This window comes from Gadus morhua, chromosome 10, assembly GCF_902167405.1.
Source record: "Gadus morhua chromosome 10, gadMor3.0, whole genome shotgun sequence".
NCBI lineage: Eukaryota > Metazoa > Chordata > Actinopteri > Gadiformes > Gadidae > Gadus > Gadus morhua.
The window spans coordinates 14,079,180-14,103,218 of record NC_044057.1 but is presented as its reverse complement, the minus strand read 5'-3'; the positions used below and the strand labels follow the sequence as shown (position 1 = coordinate 14,103,218).

The following is a 24,039-nucleotide window of genomic DNA, read 5'->3' as shown; positions in this document are numbered from 1 at the left end:
AGAGGTAGCCACGAACATCTGATTCCAGCATCAGAGCGTAAAAATCCCGATCTTCTAGGTCCGATTCCAGTACCTTCCGCCATTTTACTTCACTTAGCTTCAGATGCTGTGGATGTTAGTTTCTGCTGGTGAAGTCCCACCCACTGGCACTGCTCTAATAGGTCTGTAGCATCAGTGGGTCCCACCCCCTAGAGGGGGGTGGGACTAGTGGTTGTAGTCTTACGAGAATCATCCCCTCTTACACTTCCTATTTTCTTGTACGCAAAAATCGTCATATTGCGTCATTGTAAACAGGAAGTGTTGGAGATTGATACAGATCTCTCCAGTCTCTCCAGAAAATAAGGGAATGATGCTCGACCATTCAAAAATATGAGTGGGTTTCTAATGATGCAAAGCTTAAGTGAAATGGGTGAAGTTGCCCTTTAAGAGATGGCCGTTAAAGCAAAGCGCAGCGAAGAATTGAAATACTTTAAAGAAATAGGAGATCATAAGGTGAAATTTAAAATATGCCAAACGAAATCGAGCTACCAGAGTACTACAAGTAATATGCGGTACATATGCTCCTGAAACACAACGGGGAGTTCGGGAAAGCAGACCCGCAGCAACCAAGCGTGTCGGCTATTTTCACCGCCGCAAGACGCAGCTGTAATCCCGGCCGTGTAGAGAAGATCACAACGCTGAGTATTTCCATAGTCCATTTGCTGCAGTTTTATTTGCAGCTTTAAATTATTTGCAATGGTTAGGCTACTTTTTTTTTTCTTTTTTTTTTTAAACCGTTACAGGCCTTGGTTCGTCGTGATTTAAATTGTGAGACATATTTATTTTTGTAAGGAAAATGTGTTTTGAACGTTTGCAAAAATAAATAATGAATACTCTGATAACTGACTGTTTTGATGGAGGATAAGCATTACATGTTTGGTTGGTAATATTGCTGTTCATCATTAGGCCTATTCCTGCTGCTGATGCGTTGCATTCTAAAAATACATTTGATTAAACAAGTACTCGATTGATTCTCGAGGAATTCCTTTGATCACTCGAGTTTGGAATTTACTACTCGTGCCCATCCCTAATATACAGGACTGTCTCAGAAAATTAGAATATTGTGATAAAGTCCTTTATTTTCTGTAATGCAACTAAAAACATGAAAATGTCATACATTCTGGATTCATTACACATCAACTGAAATATTGCAAGCCTTTTGACGTTTTAATATTGCTGATTATGGCATACAGCTTAAGAAAACTCAAATATCCTATCTCAAAATATTAGGATATCATGAAAAAGTATAATAGCAGGCTATTTAACTAATCACTTGAATAGTCTAATTAACTCGAAACACCTGCAAGGGTTTCCCTGAGCCTTTAAAAACACTCAGCTTGGTTCCGTAAACTAAATCACAAGCATGGGGAAGACTGCTGACCTGACTGCTGTCCAGAGGACCATCATTGACACCCTCCATCAGGAGGGTAAGACACAAAAATAAATTTCCAAAAGAGCAGGCTGTTCACAGAGTGCAGTTTCAAAGCACATTCACAAAAAGTCTGTTGGAAGGAGGAAATGTGGCAGGAAACGCTGCACAACCAAGAGAGAGGACCGCAGCCTTAACAGCATTGTGAAGAAGAGCCGGTTCCAGAATTTGGAGGAGCTTCAAAGACAGTGGACTGAAGCGGGAGTCCAGGTTATCAAAAGCCACTGTTCACAGACGTGTCCGGGAAATGTGCTACAATAGCCGTATTCCCATGGTCAAGCCACTCCTGAACTCAAGACAACGGAAGAAGCGTCTGACTTGGGCTATGGAAAAGAAGCACTAGACAGTTGCAGAGTGGTCCAGAGTCCTGTTTTCAGACGAAAGCAAGTTTTGTATTTCATTTGGAAGTCAAGGCGCTAGAGTCTGGAGGAAGGCTGGAGAGGAGCAAAATCCAAGTTGCTTGAAATCCAGTGTGCAGTTCCCACAGTCAGCAATGGTTTGGGGAGCCATGTCAGCTGCTGGTGTTGGTCCGCTGTGTTTCATCAAGTCCAGAGTCAATGCAGCTGTGTACCAAGAGATTTTAGAGCACTACATGCTTCCATCTGTTGAAAAGCTCTATGGAGATGATGATTTCATTTTCCAGCATGATCTGGCACCTGCCCACAGTGCCAAAACCACCAGTAACTGGTGTACTGACCATGGCATTACTGTCCTCGATTGGCCTGCCAACTCCCCTGACCTGAACCCCATAGAGAATTTGTGGGGTATTGTGAAGAAGAAGCAGAGAGACACCAGACCCAATAATGCAAATGAGCTAAAGGCCGCTATTGAAGCATCCTGGGCATCCATAACACCTCAGCAATGCCACAGGCTGATTGCCTCCATGCCACGCCGCATTGATGCAGTAATCCGTACAAAAGGATTCCCAACCAAGTACTGAGTGCATTAATTGACATTTTCAAATGTTTGATTTTGTTTTGCTGTTATAAATCTTTTTTTTTTACTTGGTCTGAGGAAATATTCAAATTTTTTGAGTTTTCTTAAACTGTATGCCATAATCAGCAATATTAAAATAATAAAAGGCTTGCAATATTTCTGTTGATGTGTAATGAATCCAGAATATGCCAGCCATGGAGCTATAAAGATCGCAGCATACTCTTTGCGCGGGATACCCTTCTTTCTGGAGAACTGAAGAGGGCGTCCTACTGAACGGAGGTGGGTATCCTGCATTATGTTAAATTAAATGACTTCGTTTAAGTGAATTCCCCCAAAAGTATTTCTTTAACATGCTGCAAATGTCCTTCAATGTATTTTAATGGTCACCAAGTTCAGAAATGTTAATGCAATACTTCGGGGGGAATTCGCTTGAACTAAATCATTTCATTTAACATAATGTAGGATACCTGAGAGAGTTACTTACAGACAATTAATTTCCAAAGTTGAAAACGTATTTTCGATAGATTGCAGGGGCGATATTACAGCGTGAACTTTCCGTGTAGAGTGAATCACGAAGAGGAACGGAAGTAGGTTTGCAGTTGTTTATACTGACGCCAGTATCACAATTTGACCACAGGGTGGAAGTATTTACCAAACTAAGGCAAGATGTACACGAACACAAACTGAAAAACAATGCAATTCTTACGGAAGGCAGAACAGTCGGTGTGTCAATGTGTGTATTAACCAATGCAAGTCGCTTTGGATAAAAGCGTCTGCTAAATGCCCAAATTGTAATCAAAGTGTCCCGTTGCCCGTGTGCTTGAGCATGTGCCTAAGCAAATTGCTGGGGTCGCTGAAGCAGGCGTTGCACTGCAGACACACACAGGGCTTCTCCCCGGAGTGAGTCCTCAAGTGGATCTTCAGGTTGGATTTCTGACTAAAGCGCCGCACGCATTGGTCACACCTGAAGGGCTTTTCCCCAGAGTGAGTCCTCATATGGAGCTTCAGGTTGCTTTTCTGTTGGAAGCGCATCTGACATTGGTCGCACCCGTAGGGCTTCTCACCGGTGTGGGTACGCATGTGGACCATCACCTTGGCATAGTTGGGAAACTCCCTGCCACACACGACACAGCCCTTGCGCCCCCCGTGAGGCCCAGTCAGCACCTCGCGGTGGACGAGCCGCTCGCCGCAGTCCAGGCTCATGGCCAGGCTTTGGTCCGCAGACAGCGGGCTCAGGGCCTCCACTTCGGACGCGGTGAAGAGGGTGTCATGACCGTCCACTGCCAGTGGGCCTTCCCCTTTTCCGTGGACACTCAGGAACCGCAGCTCCCCGTTGTGACTGGACATGTGGGAGGAGCCAGGGGCGTCCACACACAGACTCTGCGAGTTGGCGCCACGCTGTGTGCTGCAGTCTCTGATGTCATTGCATTGTCTACTGCCGAGAGAAAAAGAAGGCCAGAGAGAAAGTTGTGGTCTTAATTCAATGTTTGCACAAAGAGATAAAGTATGTACTTTGTACATGCTTGTGAATCGGAAAGATTATATTTGGACAATCTTTCTAACTTCCATTGGTTGATTATGCATTCTCCGTGTCCCCTTTGGGGGTTCAAGAGTCAGAGGCTCAAGCTGAGAAGCATCTGCTACGTCTCCCCCTTTTAAGGAAGTGGGGAGGTCATAAAGACCCAACTCAGCTTGTAGTGGCAGCTTTCCAGCGGCCACTTCTGGGAGCGGATACAACCGGACAACGCACGTCGTAAATTATCAATCTATTTATTCGTTCCTTCTTAGTCAATAATACAAACATAGATGTCCCTATCACATTCACGCGGTTGAAAAATTGTTTGCCACTTCCGCCCCACCTGGTCATAGGTAACCCATCAATATATCAAGTCAGAACGTCCAACGACACACTCCAATGGCCAGACAGATTGCGGCAGTCATTCTGTTTTCACACATAGAATTACGTTATTTTTAAACCATAATTCACCATACTATTAAACAATATTTCATAAACTTAAATATTATAGTTATTTCAACAGTGTTATCAATCTTAATTTGCAACATAAATATCAAAATGGCTCCAACACAGCTCGTCTGTTGTTTCCTATCACCTGTTTTACCAATACTGTAGTTATATTGGGAATCAGAGCTGATCTCAGCTTTCCCGATCCCCTTGGTGCCATGAAGAAGATGAAAATCATTGTCCTATACTGTAAATAGTCCTCGTGCTTTAGCAGGGCTCTGATCAGAATTCGGTTTCAAAAGAGGACCAGGCTTTATAGCGCAGTTACGTAGTGGTGCAACGGTTCACGGGTTACCCGTGATCCGTACGGATCAACCCTCACGGTTCGGGACGCAAGTGATCCGCGGATCGGCTGATAAAAAAAAGAGAGTTGTGCGTTCACGTGATCAGCGCATGTTTAGAGGACAATTCCGGTATTAACAACTTCATCAAGTATCGTAGCGAAATACAGTTTCTGTTGTGTTTTATTTGGCGTTCCGTCAATCCCATTGAAACGGGAACCGGAACCCGACATGTTTATGTTTGGTTGTAGTCTTCTCGCTCGGTTCTCCGTATCAACAGTAGGGCTAGAACCGAGCGAAAAGATTACAACCAACCCCTCTTGCAATGAGCAATGAGTCTTCCAACCGAAATCAATGGATTTACAAAATGCCAAATAAAACACGACAGAAACTGTATTTCGCTACCATACTTGATGAAAAAAAAGAAGATGAGGATGTCTGCATTACCTTGGGAGAGTGTAGGCCTACTCTAAACTCTCCCCAGGCAATGCAGACATCCTGAATTGTAAATCCAGGGTTAGGGATTATTTACTATCCATGTTAAAAAGACGAAGGAATAATGATTGCAATTTTTTTTTTATATTGACTGTGCTTAAAGAGACCCTATTATACTACTTTTCTGGTCTTCATTTCTTATTAATGATTCCTATAGCGCAACCTGAAACGAATCACAGCACAAAAAACGATGTCGATTTTCGGGAAACTCTTCCTCTCATCTGGGCGCTTTCAGCATTCTCTGTCAACGCTCGGTTTTGTCCTTCTCCGCCCCCTCGCCCCCCTCCTGCCAACCCCACTCCGTTGTGATTGGTTACCTTCCGGACTTGCGCAGGGCAGTCGAGCTCCACCCCCTCCTTTTGCGCGTGCATGTAGCCTACTACAGCAAAGGTAATTGGAGACATATTGTAAGCTAATATCACATAAAATGGCGTTTTTGAAAAAAATATAAAAAATTGGGAGGGGAAAGCATTGTTCCATAAACGTGCAAAGCTACACTGTGAAGTGAAAAGTGTGGACTTGAAGCACGGGCGCGGGCAGATTTGACCAGGCACAAGGGGGCGTGGCAGGACTGCCTCTAAGTAGATGATTTCCCGGAAATGTGAACAAGTGAATCGCAAACGTTGTTCCGAGTGTTTAGCGCTCTGCACAGCCACCCCAGACTGTCAGCAGGGAATACGTCAAAATGCATGTACATCATTAGACACTTTGGTATGGTTAAACATGACTATCAATCATTATAACAACGTTTATAGGTCATAAAAGTCGAAAAAGCATAATAGGTCCCCTTTAAAGGAAGCAGGATTATGACCTAATTTTTCACTTTAATTTGTTTTGACACATTTGATGATTTTATTTAAAGTCACATTTGTCTTGTTATCTTTATGTTTTTGTTGATCCGAAAAAAAACGTGACACGATCCGAACCGTGAGTTTTGTGATCCGTTGCACCCCTAGCAGTTAGCATCAAGTACATTCTCAGTTGATCCAGATCGTTTGCTTGCCTGCTTGCATAAATGCAATGAGTGTTACTAACCTTCGGCGTCCATGCCTCCACCAATATCCTCTTCATTCTTGCTAAAAACTGCGACTGGGGTGTGCAGCTTTCCACATAAAGAAGGAAACACACACAAGACACTTTCATTTGCACTGAATAGTTCCCCACTAACGACACATTGAATCATAAAGGTGTGTGCTTTCTATGGGTGTGTGCTGGAGTTGTAACAGAGGAAGCCTCTCTTTTGGAAGGTGAACGAGAAGATGATTGCCAACCTGCACAGTCTGCTGCTCACGGTGGACGTGGTCCGCAGACAGCGAGCTCAGGGCCTCCAGTTCAGACGCAGTGAAGCGGGTGTCATGGCCGTTGACCGCTAATGGGCCCTCCCCTTCTACGTGGACGCTCAGGATCCGCTGCTCCCCGTTGAGACTGGACATGTGGGAGGAGCCAGGGGCGTCCACACTCAGACTCTCCGAGTTGGCGCCTTGCTGTGTGCTGCGATCTCCAAAGGCATCACAGTGTTCTGCAGAGAAAAAACTGGAAGTTGTATATGTAACATTGACACAGAGGGTTTAAAAGGGGCAGTTTGAGAGGGATGTTTCCTCCAGCCCCCTCCTCCCTAGACTTGAAGCAGAAGCGGTTGAGGACAGTGAACGAATACCACTGCAAAATGTGCTGAGCACAACATGACATGCGAGACAAGCGCATTTTTTCTATTTTGACAATAACATTCGACAATGTGTCCTTCCCTGTAGGCAGAGCAGCAAACATTTACATATTTTGAATTTATTCATGTTTAGGATTTATAAACCAGCAACTCCCAAGTTTTACTTGTGTTTTAGCAGGGCTCTGCTCATGATGCTTTTCAAAACAGGATCAGGGTTTTTAATGCAGGTACAATCTAGCAGTCAGCCTAGAATCTATGCGGCATAGAATCTATGGGTGGTGTAACATGAGGGGGATCACTAACCGCCTTGTGTCCATCTGAGGCTTTAGGCCTGATGATGAATGCATTACATTCAAGACCATTCAAAGTGCAGGAAATTGGCATATCGTCAAATTATATTAAGCATGTATTGTGAGTTAGCATGCCTCTCCGATATAATTATTAATAATTGGTTTATTTATTTTTTTAAATCATGATTATCATAAGTATTTCCCATTACTACAAATGTAACAAATAGTACCCCCTGAACACTTGTTCCGTCCAGTTTTCCACCTATTACACCGTGTTTTGCCAATGTATGCTCCTTTGTCAGTCTATAGAATCATGCTACCCTATCAAAATAAGCTACCTAATGTGTTTGAAGCACTAGGTAGCACAATTTGATAGGGAGCATGATTTGGCAGAACATCTGGACTCAACTCACCATTCCCCAGCTGCACGCGATGCATTTTATCTCGTTTGAAGCCGCAAAGAAAACAGCTCACTCCTCATCACCTTCATCCTCGTCCTCAAGGCTTCGTTTTCTTTCAGGCTCTGAGTTATTTGTAAGCGAAGGGTAGTCGAGCCTTCCGAGAACAGTTGGCATATTTCAGATACGGCCGCTTTCGCAAGTACGTCCATTATGGACGAAAGCTGTTCTTCCAAATTAGAGCCGCTCGGTGACATGTTTTTTAACATTTTAATCGACCACCGGGGAGAAGTAACATAAACTAAAATTAAACGGACCCTACGATGTCTATTTATCGGAGAAAGGAACGCACCCAACGGCCTCTTCCGGTATAATACCGTAACACCTGGAAAACAACATAAATGAGCAAATGGGGCTACGCGTACCCCTTGGAGTACTTAGGAGTACTGCCGGGGATACTCAGATTATTTCTTAGAAAAATAAAAAGAGCTAACCCTCAGACAAGGAGAAAGGATGATCCGTGAAAAAAAACCTCATCCAGAATCCCCAAAATGTCAATTTCAGGAAGAATACACTTTAGCATTAATTTTACATCAAGTAACAATATATATATTTTTTTGATAAATATGAGAAATTTGGAAAGCGTTTTTTTCATCGTCATGAAGAAAAAATAAATCGGATACATGATAGAGGCGTCAATCAAATCGTCCCGTTGCCCAGTGTCAAAGCACCCCATTGCGCGTGTGCTTGTAAATGTGGCGACGCAAATTGCTCGGGTCACTGAAACTGGCGTTGCACTGCAGACACACTTCGGGCTTCTCCCCGGAGTGAATCCTCATGTGGATCTTCAGGTTGCAGCTGTGTCTGAAGCGCTTCATGCATTGGTCACACCTGTAGGGCTTCTCGCCGGTGTGGGTACGCATGTGGATGGCCATCTTGGCATTGTTGGGGAAAACCTGGCCACACACGACACAGGGCCGGCCTTTGCGGCCGCCCCGATGCCTAGTCAGCTCCTTGTGGCAAAATATCTGCTCGCCGCAGTCCAGGCTCTCGCCCACACTGTGGTCCACAGACAGCAAGCTCAGGGCCTCCAGTTCGGACGCGTTGAAAAGGTTGTCATGGCCGTCCACCGCTAGTGGGCCCTCCCCTTTTCCGTGGACGCTCAGGATCCGCAGCTCCCCGTTGTGACTGGACATGTGGGAGGAGCCAGGGGCGGCCGCACGCAGACTCTCCAAGTTGGCGCCTTGCTGTGTGCTGCGGTCTCCAAAGGCATCGCCGTGTTCTGCAGAGAAAAAACAGAAAGTTGTGTTTGTAACATTGACACAGAGGGTTGAAAAGAGGCACAGTTGGAGAGGGATGTTTCCTCCAGCCCCCTCCTCCCTAGATTCGAAGCTCAAGCGGATGACAAGGGTTGAGGACACTGAACGAACACCAGTGCAAAATGAGCTGAGCACAACATGACCTGTGAGACAAGCGCAATTAATCTAGACTGGATGTTCAGACTTGCAGACCTTCCGAGGTGGCGCCGCGCAGTCTTCTGCAGTCTTCTGAAGAGAGGAAAACAGAGAGCCATGAAATGTATTCCTACATTATTTGAACAAAAGGTTACAGTATGTACTTTTTACAAACTTCACACTGAGGGTTTAGAAAGTTTACTGCAGTCAGCAACACACTCTCTCATTATTAATTACCCGTCTCTCCTTCACACTTAGGGGCTGGGCCAGTAAAACTCCGGAGGGGCCGATTCTGACATTTGCGTGTAGTCCGGAGGATGTCAGGCTTACAGTGCATGTGTGAAAGGGCTAGCTGTAAGTGGATCTGCTAACATTTAACCGTTTGCAATATAATAAACCAGTTCATGTGGCCTCTGTCTTGAAAACCTTTAGGCTCTTAGCTGTTTCCATCTTTGAAATGCAACTCCCAAGGTATTTGAGCAGGGGTCTGGTCATGATGCGTTTTTCAAGGAGGGCCAGGCTTTTTAGCGCAGGTAAATTCTCAGTTGATCCAGTTTGTTTGCTTGCTTACATCACTGCAATGTGTATTACTCACCTACAGAGGGCATGCCTACAACGTTATCCTCTTCATTCTTGATTAAGATGGTGTCTGGGGTCTGCTGCTTTCCACATTAAGAGGGAAACAACACAATACATATTCTTGCATTTGCACGGAAAAGATTTCAATACCCACTAACGACAAATTAAATCCTAAAAGGTGTGTGCTTTCTATGTGTATGCTGTGCCTACCTCTGCTGGAGTTGTAACAGAGGATGCCTCCCTTTTGGATGGGGAATGAGAAGGGGGATTTCTAACCTGCACAGTGCGCTCCTCGCGGCAGACCAACCGCTCGCTGCAGTCCAGGCTCTTGGCCACAGACAGTGAGCTCAGGGCCTCCAGTTTGGCCGCGGTGAAGAGGGTGTCATGGCCGTCCACCACCAATGGGCCCTCCCCTTGTCCGTGGACACTCAGGATCCTCAACTCCCCACGCAGAAGCTCATAGTCGGCGCCGCGCTGCATGCTGTGGTCTCCAAACGCACCGCAGTCTTCTGCAGAGTGAGAAAATTTGTATTTTCACAAAAGTGTGTACTCTGTACATGTGAATGAAACTATTTAAAAGTCATCATGTAACACTGACACACAGGGTTTAAAATGTGTATTGCTGACAGAGTCACAGTTTTTGAGAGGGAGGTCTCCTCCAGCCTCGGCTCCAGGCTCGGAGCTCAAGAGGGTGACCAGATTGAGGACACCGAACGAACACTAGCGCAAAACGAGGGAATTCAAGAGGCAAATTAAATCCTATTTTTATTTATGTTAAATATGAACTCGGGACTCTGACTTGGCTTGGCTCTCAATGAATTATGTTTTGATGAAGGTGTTTGTGCTCTGAGGCGCCCAGATGCCCATTTATTTGTTTGTTTGACTGTTGCTGTGTATTTGTAGTTTTGTCACTACTTTTAATGTATTTTGAGTGATGATTAATTGTTTGTATGTTCAGATTTTAATTGGACCCCAGGAAGACTAGTCTGCCGCTTCTGCGACAACTAATGGGGATCCATAATAAACAATAAACGATCCGAGCACAACAGGACATGTGAGACAATTATTATATTTTGACAATAACAAGCGACAACGTGTCATTCTCTGTAAGCAGATCAAATAACATTTACACGTTTTCAATTGATTTATTGTTCAAGAATGATACACCAACTTCTGGGATCTTGGCTGTCTCCATCTTAGAAATGTACGCATGTTTTATCAGGACTCTGGTCAAGATGCGTTTTTAAAAGAAGACTAGGCTTTTAAGCGCAGGTAGAATTTAGTAGGCAGCCTGGAATCGTTGCTGCAATTTGTATGACTCACCTGCTGGCCTGCATCCACTGGTATCCTCTTCATCCTTGATCAAAATGATGTCTGGGGTCACCTGCTTTCAAAACAGAAAGGAAAACACACACAATACATAATATTGCATTTGCAGAGAACCCCCCATTTAAGACGCATTGAATCATAAAGGTGTATGTTTTCTACGCGTATGTGCCTACCTCTGCTGGAGTTGTAATGGAGGAAGCCTCACTTATTGATGGTTTAAGATAAGGGGGATTTCCAACCGCCTTGTGGTCCACCAGGGGCTTTTGGCCTGATAATGATGATGATGAAGAATACATTACATTCTTGACCAAGAGCATTCAAAGTGCGGGCAATGGGCATATCCTCAAATTATGAGGCATGTGTTGTGAGGTAACCCTGCTTCTCCGTTACAAATCATCATTAATTGTTAATTACGAATCATGATTATAATAATAACTTCTTCCTATTACCACAAATACAGTCATTAATATTACCCCCTGAACACTTGTACGGTCCTGTTTTCCACATATCACAGCATGGATTCAACTCACCATTCCCCAGTGGTTTAGACCTTGGTTTGCAGATGTTGGCTCGAGCCAGGGCGAAACGACTTGCCGCACGCGATGCATTTGATCTCGTTTGAAGCCGCAAAGAAAACAGCTCACTCCTCATCATCTTCATCCTCTTCCTCAGTGCTTCGTTTTCTTTCAGGCTCCGAGTTATTTGTAAGAAAAGGGTAGTCGTGCCTTCAGAGAAGAGTTGGCTAATTTCAGACACGGCCGCTTTCGCAAGTACGTCCATTATGGACGAAAGCTGTTCTTCCAAAGTGGAGCCGCTCCGCGACATGTTTATCAACATACTTTACTCAACCACCGGCGAGAAATAACAGACTGAAATGAAACGAACCCTGTGATGTCTATTTATCCAAGAACGGAATGCACCCTACGGCCTCTTCCGGAATATTACCGTAACTACGGGAAAACAACATAAATGAGCAAATGGGGCTACGCGTACCCCTTGGAGTACTCTGAAGTACTGCCGGGGATACTCAGAATATTTCTTAGAAAAATAAAAACAGCCAACTCTCAGACAAGGAGAAAGGATGATCGGTGAAAAGAAAGCTCATCCAGAATCCCCAAAATGTCAATTTCAGGAAGAATATATATTTAGCATTAATTTTACATCAATTATTAACAATAACGGTTTTTTTATATAAATATGAAAAAGGTGGAACGTTTTTTTTTTTCATCGTCATGAAAAAATAATAATTCATCGAATACATGATAGAGGCGTCAATCAAATCGTCCCGTTGCCCAGTGTCAAAGCACCACATTGCGCGTGTGCTTGTAAATGTGGCGACGCAAATTGCTCGGGTCACTGAAACTGGCGTTGCACTGCAGACACACTTCGGGCTTCTCCCCGGAGTGAATCCTCATGTGGATCTTCAGGTTGCAGCTCTGTCTGAAGCGCTTCATGCATTGGTCACACCTGTAGGGCTTCTCGCCGGTGTGGGTACGCATGTGGATGGCCATCTTGGCATTGTTGGGGAAAACCTTGCCACACACGACACAGGGCCGGCCTTTGCGGCCGCCCCGATGCCTAGTCAGCTCCTCTTGGCGGAAGATCTGCTCGCCGCAGTCCAGGCTCTCGCCCACGCTGTGGTCCACAGAAAACGAGCTCAGGGCCTCCAGTTCGGACACATTGAAAAGGGTGTCATTGCCGTCCACCGCTAGTGGGCCCTCCCCTTTTCCGTGGACGCTCAGGATCCGCAGCTCCCCGTTGTGACTGGACATGTGGGAGGAGCCAGGGGCGGCCGCACGCAGACTCTCCGAGTTGGCGCCTTGCTGTGTGCTGCGGTCTCCAAAGGCATCGCCGTGTTCTGCAGAGAAAAAACAGAAAGTTGTGTTTGTAACATTGACACAGAGGGTTGAAAAGAGGCACAGTTGGAGAGGGATGTTTCCTCCAGCCCCCTCCTCCCTAGACTCGAAGCTCAAGCGGATGACAAGGGTTGAGGACACTGAACGAACACCAGTGCAAAATGAGCTGAGCACAACATGACATGTGAGACAAGCGCAATTAATCTAGACTGGACGTTCAGACTTGCAGACCTTCCGAGGTGGCGCTGCGCAGCCTTCTGCAGAGAGGAAAACAGAGAGACAGAAAATGTATTCATACATTATTTGAACAAAAGGTTACAGTATGTACTTTGTACACCCTTGACACTGAGGGTTTAGAAAGTTTACTGCAGTCAGCAACACACCGTCAACACGCCCACTCTCTCGTTATTAATTATCCGTCTCTCCTTCACACTAGGGGCCGGGCCAGGTAAACTCCGGAGGGGCAGATTGTAACATTTGCCTGTAATCCGGAGGATGTCAGGCTAACAGAGCATGTGTGAAAGGGCTAGCTGTAAATGGATCTGCTAACATTTAACCGTTTGCAATATAATAAACCAGTTCATGTGGCCTCTGTCTTGAAAACCTTTAGGCTCTTAGCTGTTTCCATCTTTGAAATACAACTCCCAAGGTGTTTGAGCAGGGCTCTGGTCATGATGTGTTTTTCAAGGAGGACCAGGCTTTTTAGCGCAGGTAGAATCTCAGTTGATCCAGTTTGTTTGCTTGCTTACATCACTGCAATGTGTATTACTCACCTACAGCGGGCATGCCTTCAACGATATCCTCTTCATTCTTGATTAAGATGGTGTCTGGGGTCTGCTGCTTTCCACATTAAGAGGGAAACAACACACTACATATTCTTGCATTTGCACGGAAAAGATTTCAATACCCACTAACGACAAATTGAATCATAAAATGTGTGTGCTTTCTATGTGTATGCTGTGCCAACCTCTGCTGGAGTTGTAACAGAGGACACCTCCCTTTTGGATGGGGAATGAGAAGGGGGATTTCTAACCTGCACAGTGCGCTCCTCGCGGCAGACCAACCGCTCGCCGCAGTCCAGGCTCTTGGCCACAGACAGTGAGCTCAGGGCCTCCAGTTTGGCCGCGGTGAAGAGGGTGTCATGGCCGTCCACCACCAATGGGCCCTCCCCTTGTCCGTGGACACTCAGGATCCTCAACTCCCCACGCAGAGGCTCATAGTCGGCGCCGGGCTGCATGCTGTGGTCTCCAAACGCATCGCAGTCTTCTGCAGAGGGAGAAAATATGTATTTTCACAAAGGTGTGTACTCTGTACATGTGAATGAAACTATTTAAAAGTACATCATGCAACACTGACACACAGGGTTTAAAATGTGTATTGCTGACAGAGTCACAGTTTTTGAGAGGGAGGTCTCCTCCAGCCTCGGCTCTAGGCTCGGAGCTCAAGAGGGTGACCAGGTTGAGGACACCAAACGAACACCAGCGCAAAACGATCCGAGCACCACAGGACATGTGAGACAATTATTATATTCTGACAATAACAAGCAACAACGTGTCATTCTCTGTAAGCAGATCAACTAACATTTAGACGTTTTCAATTGATTTATTGTTCGAGAATGATACACCAACTTCTGGGCTCTTGGCTGTCTCCATCTTAGAAATGTACTTGTGCTTTATCAGGACTCTGGTCAAGATGCGTTTTTAAAAGAAGACTAGGCTTTTAAGCGCAGGTAGAATTTAGTAGGCAGCCTGGAATCGTTGCTGCAATTTGTATGACTCACCTGCTGGCCTGCATCCACTGGTATCCTCTTCATCCTTGATCAAAATGATGTCTGGGGTCACCTGCTTTAAAACAGAAAGGAAAACACACACAATACATAATATTGCATTTGCAGAGAACCCCCCATTTAAGACGCATTGAATCATAAAGGTGTATGTTTTCTACGCGTATGTGCCTACCTCTGCTGGAGTTGTAATGGAGGAAGCCTCACTTATTGATGGTTTAAGATAAGGGGGATTTCCAACCGCCTTGTGGTCCACCAGGGGCTTTTGGCCTGATAATGGTGATGATGAAGAATACATTACATTCTTGACCAAGAGCATTCAAAGTTCAGGTAATGGGCATATCCTCAAATTATATGAGACATGTGTTGTGAGGTAACCCTGCTTCTCCGTTACAAATCATGATGATTAATTGTTAATTACGAATCATGGTTATTGTAATAACTATTTCCTATTACTACAAATGTATTCATTAATATTACCCCCTGAACACTTGTACGGTCCTGTTTTCCACCTATCACAGCTAGGATTCAACTCACCATTCCCCAGTGGTTTAGACCTTGGTTTGCAGATGTTGGCTCGAGCCAGGGCGAAACGACTTGCCGCACGCGATGCATTTGATCTCGTTTGAAGCCGCAAAGAAAACAGCTCACTCCTCATCACCTTCATCCTCTTCCTCAGTGCTTCGTTTTCTTTCAGGCTCTGAGTTATTTGTAAGCAAAGGGTAGTCGAGCCTTCCGAGAAGAGTTGGCTAATTTCAGATACGGCCGCTTTCGCCAGTACGTCCATTATGGACGAAACCTGTTCTTCCAAAGTGGAGCCGCTTGGCGACATGCTCATTAACATGTTTTACTAGCCTACCGGCGAGAAATAACAGGCTGAAAATAAACGAACCCTGTGATGTTGTTTAACCCCAGAATGGAACGCGTCTGATGCTATGGCTCCTTCCTGTATATTACCGTAACTACTGGAAAATTGCGCACGCACGCACAACATCGTGTGCATGCGTGCGCGTGTATATGTGACAAGTTGTGGCCAACTTGATATTAATAATGAAGTCTCTTTCTCCTTGTCCGTTTCTCCCTTTCTCCATAACCTGTGTCCACTCCAAATCGTTGGCTTTGTTTTTCAGTACTATGCTTTATCATTCAGCCTACATTTTGTGCCTACATACTCAGGGATCACAAGCGATATATATTAGCACATTTATTCACAGATAGGCCAATTAACAGGTTTATTTGTATACAGTTGAGTGAATACATTTTTACATCTGACCACCTGAACCAACTCACCACACTAAACAAACTCAAGTGGGAGCTATGTAGGAAGTTATTGTAGAATGTTGTATCTGCATTGCATTGATGAGCTTTGATTGGCCCAATGAGCCACGTAGTCACGTGAGCATGAGACCCCGGTTGATTAGTTGGCTAGCGAATATGTTGGAACTGATAACATGTACTAGCTGTGCAATGTTAAATAAAACACCATAAGAAAGCCTCCGTCTGAGCTATTCTACAGTTATCACACTGCCTTGAAAATGTAAATCTGCAGATTTATGGCGTTGTTCTCAGTTGGTCTCATTGATTTACATTGACGCTGGAGCGTGAGGACGTTCAGCAGCGTTGCCCGATTTGGCGGTTTTTCTCGCCAGATTGGGCTACTTTTGGAGGACGTTCAGGCAGTGTTACCAGATTGGGCAGTTTTTCCGCCCTCTATTGAGCTACTTTTAATCACGCATCGGCTCGTTGTTCTCTTAAAGACGCACGCACGCTCGCGCGCACACACACACACACACACACACACACACACACACACACACACACACACACACACACACACACACACACACACACACAGGCAGTCGTGGTGGGGGCCCATGGCAGAGGGGGGCCCATGGCAAAAAAAAATATATATATATTATTTCGAATTATCCACCAGCCCATAGTGTTAGGAGTCGCACACGGCCACGTCTCCCCCCCCCCCCCCCCCCCCCCTTAACAATTGTTCTCTACCCCCCCCCCCTCAACAATTCAGCGCAGGGGGCTGGTAGGGGGAATTCGGGGGGGGGGGGGGGGGGCATCAGTACCTCTTGTATACAGGGCCCAGGATTTGGTGCAACGGCCCTGCACACACACACACACACACACACACACACACACACACACAGTGCAGGGCAATACATTTGAAGTTTCAGATTCTTCAGTTCAATTCATTTCTACATTTTTAGCAATGCTTTGCGCTTTTCATTCAGCAGTCAATTTATTTGTTTCCAACCATTTACTTTTTCTTAAATGGTGTGCATGTTAACATTGTTTACTCCATTTAGACTTTTGTTCAAATCCCTTCAGTTGATTTAAGCCATTTAACGTTTCTCTGTGTCTTAATCTATGTGGCTTTGCACATAGCTTTCCTCACTTTGCACCACAGACCTCACCGCATTTTCAGCAGGAAATGCATTTTCTAGTATCTTTAAAAAATAACTCCTCACAGGAATGGGCTACTTACGATTCCAAGCTTTTTTTATTGAGGTGGCACAAAAAGGGACCAAGAACCAGTCAGGGGGGGGTCCATGGGTAATCAGGAAACTATCATGTATAATGTGGGGTTACTTTGCACTATTCTAATTTTGCAGGCAATTTGTGATAACAAAGGTTAAGGGCTGATTATGGTCCAACGTCGGGTTTTAGTGAGCGGCCCAATCACTGCCCTTGCTGCTGCGTCGCCTCGATGGAAGGTTACAATTTTTGGGAGGCGCACGCCAGGCCCTGGCAGTGGACGCAAGGAGGGTCCGTAAGGACGTATCGGGTCCGTAACCCCCCCTTGTGTTGTGCGAATGTGGGACCATATCAGCCCTAAGGGGTAATGACACAGACATAGATTATTAACAACAATAAAAAGAGGAATATCGATTTTTTTTTTAATAAATATCTTAACAATGGAAGGCATCCTTAATTGTAATGAATAAAAGATAGAGCATTAATTTCATCACAGACACAATAGAGTTGTCCATCAAAGCATCCTGTGCCCCGTGTGCTTCATCATGTGGCGACGCAAATTGCTGGAGTCGCTGTAGCTGGCGTTGCACTGCAGACACACGAAGGGCCTCTCCCCGGAGTGAATCCTCATGTGGATCTTCAGGTTGCCTTTCTGTTGGAAGCGCTTCATGCATTGGTCACACCCGTAGGGCTTCTCGCCGGTGTGGGTACGCATGTGGATGGTCATCTTGGCATTGTTGGGAAACACCCTGCCACACACGACACAGGGCCGGCCCTTGCGGCCGCCCAGATGCCTAGTCCGCTCCTCACGATGGACCTGCCGCTCGCCGCAGTCCAGGCTCTTGGCCGCGCTGTTGTCCGTGGACAGCGAGCTCAGGGCCTCCAGTTCAGACACGGTGAAGAGGGTGTCATGGCCGTCCCCCGCCAGTGGGCCCTCCCCTTTTCCATGGACACTTAGGATCCGCAGATCCCCGTTGTGACTGGACATGTGGGAGGAGCCAGGGGCGTCCACATGCAGTCTCTCCGAGTTGGCACCTCTCTGTGTGCTGCGGCCTCCAATGTATTCGTAGTCTTCTGCAGAGAGGAAAACAAAGAGAAAGTAATTGAATTAATTTATTATTTGCACAAAGGGATACAGCATGTACGTTGTACACACTTGACACAGAGGGTTAAGAATGTGTACTGCAGTCATAAATACACAGTATTGGAGAGAGTTGTCTCCTCCCACCCCTTCCTCCCCAGACTCGAAGATAAGCTGAGTGTACCATTACATGTAAGACGGGTGCAATTATTATATTAACAATAACAATAACAAGGGATGTCGTCTCCTTCCCTGTAGTAGGCCTTTCACACATGAGATTGAGCCCAGAGTTGCTCTTTACAGATGAAACACACGCTCCTTGTGAATTCTCTGAACTTTTTGAAGGACCAGGCTTTTTAACGCAGGAAGAATCAAGGTCAATCTCAGTCGAGTCGTTTGCTTGCTCGCATGGCTGCAATTTGTATTACTCACCTACAGAGAGCATGCCACCAACAATATCCTCTTCATCCTTAATTAAAATGGTGTCTAGGGTCTGCTGCTTTTCACATAAAGATGGAAACACAAACAAGCCATATTCTTGCATTTGCTCAGAAAAGTTGTACATCCCAATTAGCAACTAATTGAATCATAAAAGGTGTGAGCCTTCTATGCGTTTGTTGTGCCTACCTCTGCTGGAGTTGTAACAGAGGAAGCCTCACTTTTGGATGATTTAAGATGAGGGGGACCTCCAACCACCTTGTTTTCCATCGGGGGCTTTTGACCTGAGGATGACGAGGATGAAGAATACATTGCATTCTTGACCAAGGGCAGCCAAAGTGCAGGAAGGGCATATCGTATTAGGCATGGGTTGTGAGCTGATTTACATTTTCTGTTATTGCTCATTATTAATCATGATCCTTGTTATCATTACAATTTGCTATTACTACATGTAATAACTAGATAAGTGATAAGTGAGAGTGCTTAAAGAACCCTTGCTCCGTCCTGTTTCTCCACCTATTTTACAGCCGGAGATCAACTCACCATTTCCCAGTAGTTTAGTCCGTGGTTTGCAGATGTTGGCTCGAGCCAGGGCGAAACGACTTGCCGCACGTGATGCATTTGATCTCGTTTGAAGCCGCAAAGAAAACAGCTCACTCCTCATCACTTTCATCCTCGTCCTCAGCGCTTCGTTTTCTTTCAGGCTCTGAGTTATTTGTAAGCGAAGGGTAGTCGAGCCTTCCGAGAACAGTTGGCTAATTTCAGATACGGCCGCTTTCGCAAGTACGTCCATTATGGACGAAAGCTGTTCTTCCAAAGTTGAGCCGCACGGCGACATGTTTATTGACATATTTTATTCTACCACCGGCGAGAACTTAGAGAAACTGAAATTAAACGGACCCTGTGATGTCGAGTTATCCCTGAACGTAAGAGGAACAGTTCCCACTTCCTGTACATTACCGTAATACTGGTAAAAACAACAATGTGGCGCAAGTTGTGGCCAATACTACACGGCTTTGACGAAACTCCAAACTGAACACATTGGTCCTTTAAAATAATTCAGCGGTCGATTATTTCAGAATAAGCAACCGCTTTGTACTCTATTAAAATACGATTGCATTTTTAAGTATCCAAGCTGAATAATTGACGAGATATTAACCCTAGCAAAAAGCTTCAAAAATTTAATTTCACGTTGAAAAAGTTCTCTCGTACCATTCATTGACATCTTTTAAATTTGAATTTAACATAAGTTAATCATCCTTTCATTTAACTTTCGTTAGACAAACAAGGATTGAAGAGTGAACGATTTTAGGAAACTTCAGACTTTGTCCCATCAGATAATGCTGCATTCTAGAGGGAGGACCGTAAACTGACTTAAGCATCACTGAGATCTATGTTTAACCAGTGACTTTTTTTAGTTGATTATATAATTGTAGAAAGTAGAACTCAGCCATTATGGACCATTGTGATAAAACCCAAGGTAAGAACTAGAAAATACTGGCACTCGAAAGAAGACAGCAAACAGAAAGTCAAAACAAGAGGAAGTTGGGATTAAGCAAATAGAATTGAAAGACAGTTGAAATGATCATGTTTAACGAGGGTTTACATTGCAGTAATTCATTCCACAAGTGAACTTTGCAGGCAATTTTTGATTGCAAAAGGTAACGTAATGACGCAGAAATGTATTATTTACAACAGTAAAAACGAAAAAAGTGGAAACTTGGAAAGAGTCTTTAAAATCGTGAACAATAAATATCGTAAGCAGTAATTTCATCACAGACACAATAAAGATGTCAATCAAAGCCTCCCATTGCCCCGTGTCAAGGCACCCCATTACCCATGTGCTGGATCATGTGGCGACGCAAATATTTGGAGTCACGGAAGCTGGCGTTGCACTGGGGACACACAAGGGGCCACTCCCCGGAATGAATCCTCCTCATGTGAATCTTCAGGTCGCCTTTCTGCTGGAAGCGCTTCTTGCATAGTTCGCACCCGTACGGCTTCTCGCCGGTGTGGCTACGCATGTGGATGATCATCTTGGCATTGTTGGGGAAAATCTTGCCACACTCGACACAGGGCTGGCCCTTGCGGAAGGCCCGGTACCCAGTCAGCTCCTCGCGGTGGACGAGCGGCACGCCGCCGCAGTCCAGGCTCTTGGCCACGCTGTGGTCCGCAGACAACGAGCTCAGGGCCTCCAGTTCGGACGTGCTGAAGAGGGTGTCATGGCCGTCCGCCGCCAATGGGCCCTCCCCCTTTCTGTGGACTCTCTGATTCCGCCGATGCATGGTCATGTAGGAGGTGCCAGGGGCGTCCACATGCAGACTCTCCGCGGTGGCACTAGGCTGCGTGCTGCTGTCTTCTATGTCACCACAGTCTTCTGCAGAGGAAAAAAACAGAAACACAGAGAGAAAGTAATTGTATTTATACAAATGTACGAAGCAGCTAGACTATGTGCTCCCGGTTTACCCCCAGGCAGAAGATAGAAACGTCATCAACGTGTCAGCAACACTCCCACTCTCTCATTATTAATTATCCGGCGCTCCTCCACACTAGGGGCCGGGCCGGGCAAACTCCGGAGGGGCAGATTCTGACATTTGCGTTCCAACATACAGCCCCTCCTGGTGTAATCTGGAGGATGTCAGCAAGGGTGGATTACCGAACGGGCAAACCGGGCACAAGCCCAGGGGCCCAAGGGCTCAGGGGGGCCTTAAGCCAGAGCTTCTGTGTGAAGTCGCTGTTTGTGACTTTTAATGATGCATTGTTGAAGCAATCAGTAGAGAAATACAAAAATTCAAGCCTAAACAGCAATAGCAGGCCTATTACTACTGAGTAAAAAAAAAAAAAGATCAATAGGGGGCACTATTTCAGTTTGTGAATTTGAGGCCGGTCACTCACAGGTCACGAACAAGGCACTGTGATTTGAACATGGAGCAACGGCGAACGGTTGTAACGGTGGAACAGCAAAAAAAAAAAAAAGGAGAGAATGAATTTGCTGTTAACTTTTATTGAGGCCGCCGTGCCTGCGCAGTTTACTTTATTAGCTGATCTGTCACTTTCTTATTGAACAGCCTCAAAATAAAAATATTTGAATATTCTTAATATTATAAACAAACAAAATTCGTTAAAGGCGCCCAAAATAGCAACCCTTGTAAATCCGGTTTTGTTTCAATAAAGATGCATTTATTTGTTTCTTAATTTTGAGGGGGGGGCTGCGGAGTCCACGGGCCTAGGTGCCCGATATCTCATAATCCACCTATGGATGTCAGGCTTACGGTGAATGCGTGAAAGGGCTACCTGTAAGTTGATCAGCGAAAATTGAACTTTCGCAATTTATTTATTTGTTTAAAAATGATAAACCCTTTGGGCTCATAGCTGTTACCATCTTTGAAGTGCAACTTTCACATTTTACTCGTGCTTTAGCAGGGCTCTGGTCATGATGCCTTTTTGAAGGAGGACCAGGCTTTTTAGCACAGGTAGAATACAATCTCAGTTGATCCAGATCGTTTGCTTGCTCGTATGGCTGCAATGTGTATTACTCACCTACAGCGGGCTTGCCTCCACTGATATCCTCTTCATCCTTGATTAAAATGCTGTTTGGGGTCTGCTGCTTTCCACATAAAAAAGGAAACACAAAGGAGACATATTCTTGCATTTGCACAGAATAATTTTCAATCCCAATCATCAACTAATTGAATCATAAAATGTGTGTGCTTTCTATGTGTATGCTGTGCCAACCTCTGCTGGAGTTGTAACAGAGGATGCCTCCCTTTTGGATGGGGAATTAGAAAGGGGATTTCTAACCTGCACAGTCCGCTCCTCGCGGCAGACCAACCGCTCGCCGCAGTCCAGGCTCTTGGCCACGCTGTGGTCCACAGACAGCGAGCTCCAGACCTTATGTTTGTACACCGTGAAGAGGGTGTCATGGCCGTCCACAGCCAGTGGGCCCTCCCCTTGTCCGTGGACGCTCAGAATCCTCAACTCCCCGCTGTGACTAGACATGTGGGAGGAGCCAGGGGCGTCCACATGCAGACTCTCTGAGGTGGCGCTGCGCTGTGTGCTGCAGTCACCAAAGTAATCGTAGTCTTCTGCAGAAAGGAAAATAGATGGAAAGTAATTGCATTTATTCATTATTTGCCACAGAGGGTTAAGAATGTGTATTGCAGTCATATTCTTAACCCTGACTTCATTATTTATTTTTACCTACCTACAGAGGGCTTGCCTCCAATGATATCTTCTTCTTCTATAATTAAAATGGTGTCTGGGGTATGCTGCTTTACACATAAAGAAGGAAACACACAATACATATCTTGCATTTGCACAAAAAAGTTGTCAATCCCTTCTTAAGACTAATTGAATCATAAAGGGGTGTTCTTTCTACGTGTGTGTTGTGCCTACCTCTGCTGGAGTTGTAGCAGAAGAAGCATCACTTTTGGATGGTCTAAGATACGGTGAATTTCCAACCGCCTTGTGCTCCATCAGGGGCTTTAGGCCTGATGATGATGATGATGATGATGATGATGATGATGATGATGATGATGAAGAAGAAGAAGATTAAATCAAAAGTGCAGGAAATGGGCATAACCTATATTAAGATGAGGCATGGCCTGTGAGCTTGACTGATGTTCTGTTTTTACTCATTATTACTCTTGATTATTGTTCTTTTTACGCTTTTACCATTTCCTATCACTGAACGTAATTAATCGTACAGTGACCGTGCTCAATAACGCACTTGTAACGTCCTGTTTCACACTATTACAGTCGGGACTCAACTCACCATTTCCCAGTGATTTGGTCAGTGGTTTGCAGTTGTTGGCTCGAGCCACGGCGGAACGACTTGCTGCACGCGATGCATTTGATCTCGTTTGAAGCCGCAGAGAAAACAGCTCACTCCTCATCACCTTCATCCTCGTCCTCAGCGCTTCGTTTTCTTTCAGGCTCTGAGTTATTTGTAAGCGAAGGGTAGTCGAGCCTTCCAAGAACAGTTGGCTAATTTCAGATACGGCCGCTTTTGCAAGCACGTCCATTATGGACGAAAGCTGTTCTTCCAAAGTGGAGCCGCACGGCGACATGTTTATGAACATGTTTACGACCACTGGTGAACTGTTCCCCAAACTGATTCATGTGATGTCGATTTACCCCCGATAAGTCGAACAATTGCCACTTCCTGTATATTACCGTAATACTGGGGGAAAGAAACATGGAAAAAACTCGTGGGACAAGTTTTGACCATCCACTTCGTTGACTCCATTCTGATTGGTCCATTATCACATTCAGCGGTCGATTATTTCAGAATTACCACTGCTATGTACTCTATTTCAAAGTCTAATCTAGCAGAAATGTATATATTAGCGGAAACAATACTAAATATTTAAATCTATAACAATATGATGACATTTTGTGTCAAATTATTGGTTCAAGTAAGTAGGCCTATCTGTAAGCAGGATAAAATACATGCAATTATCCCTACCAAAA

The 24,039-nt window shown here is 45.1% G+C and overlaps 4 protein-coding genes across 6 annotated transcripts; all 4 read right to left on the bottom strand.

Moving 5' to 3' along the window:
- Nucleotides 1-2,992: 2,992 nt before the first annotated feature.
- Nucleotides 2,993-13,749, bottom strand: LOC115551944 (zinc finger protein 227). The gene is made up of 8 exons (XM_030367587.1): nt 13,740-13,749; nt 10,911-10,971; nt 9,864-10,096; nt 9,604-9,670; nt 9,066-9,101; nt 6,475-8,836; nt 6,239-6,305; nt 2,993-3,839 (listed from the first exon to the last, which is right to left on the bottom strand). The coding sequence occupies exons 3-6, from the start codon at nt 10,065-10,067 to the stop codon at nt 8,277-8,279; spliced, it is 867 nt and encodes a 288-aa protein (XP_030223447.1). The 5' UTR covers nt 10,068-10,096; nt 10,911-10,971; nt 13,740-13,749; the 3' UTR covers nt 2,993-3,839; nt 6,239-6,305; nt 6,475-8,276.
- LOC115551937 (zinc finger protein 570-like) lies at nt 12,017-15,656 on the bottom strand. Of its 2 annotated transcripts, none has more exons than XM_030367561.1 (6): nt 15,093-15,656; nt 14,731-14,825; nt 14,553-14,616; nt 13,806-14,038; nt 13,546-13,612; nt 12,017-12,774 (listed from the first exon to the last, which is right to left on the bottom strand). In XM_030367561.1, exons 1-6 carry the CDS (start codon nt 15,397-15,399, stop codon nt 12,215-12,217), a joined length of 1,326 nt encoding a protein of 441 aa, XP_030223421.1. In that variant the 5' UTR covers nt 15,400-15,656; the 3' UTR covers nt 12,017-12,214. The 2 variants fall into 2 exon arrangements, with proteins under 2 accessions (XP_030223421.1, XP_030223424.1); XM_030367564.1 differs by having other exon boundaries at nt 13,546-13,609; nt 15,093-15,654.
- A 1,398-nt stretch (nt 15,657-17,054) lies between these two features.
- Nucleotides 17,055-22,320, bottom strand: LOC115551952 (zinc finger protein 846). The gene is made up of 3 exons (XM_030367593.1): nt 22,303-22,320; nt 18,562-18,628; nt 17,055-18,122 (listed from the first exon to the last, which is right to left on the bottom strand). Exons 2-3 carry the CDS (start codon nt 18,572-18,574, stop codon nt 17,563-17,565), a joined length of 573 nt encoding a protein of 190 aa, XP_030223453.1. The 5' UTR covers nt 18,575-18,628; nt 22,303-22,320; the 3' UTR covers nt 17,055-17,562.
- On the bottom strand, nt 19,727-23,993 carry LOC115551936 (zinc finger protein 271). Of its 2 annotated transcripts, none has more exons than XM_030367559.1 (6): nt 23,342-23,993; nt 22,963-23,057; nt 22,772-22,838; nt 22,369-22,652; nt 22,108-22,174; nt 19,727-20,944 (listed from the first exon to the last, which is right to left on the bottom strand). In XM_030367559.1, exons 1-6 carry the CDS (start codon nt 23,646-23,648, stop codon nt 20,388-20,390), a joined length of 1,377 nt encoding a protein of 458 aa, XP_030223419.1. In that variant the 5' UTR covers nt 23,649-23,993; the 3' UTR covers nt 19,727-20,387. The 2 variants fall into 2 exon arrangements, with proteins under 2 accessions (XP_030223419.1, XP_030223420.1); XM_030367560.1 differs by having other exon boundaries at nt 22,108-22,171.
- Nucleotides 23,994-24,039: the final 46 nt, after the last annotated feature.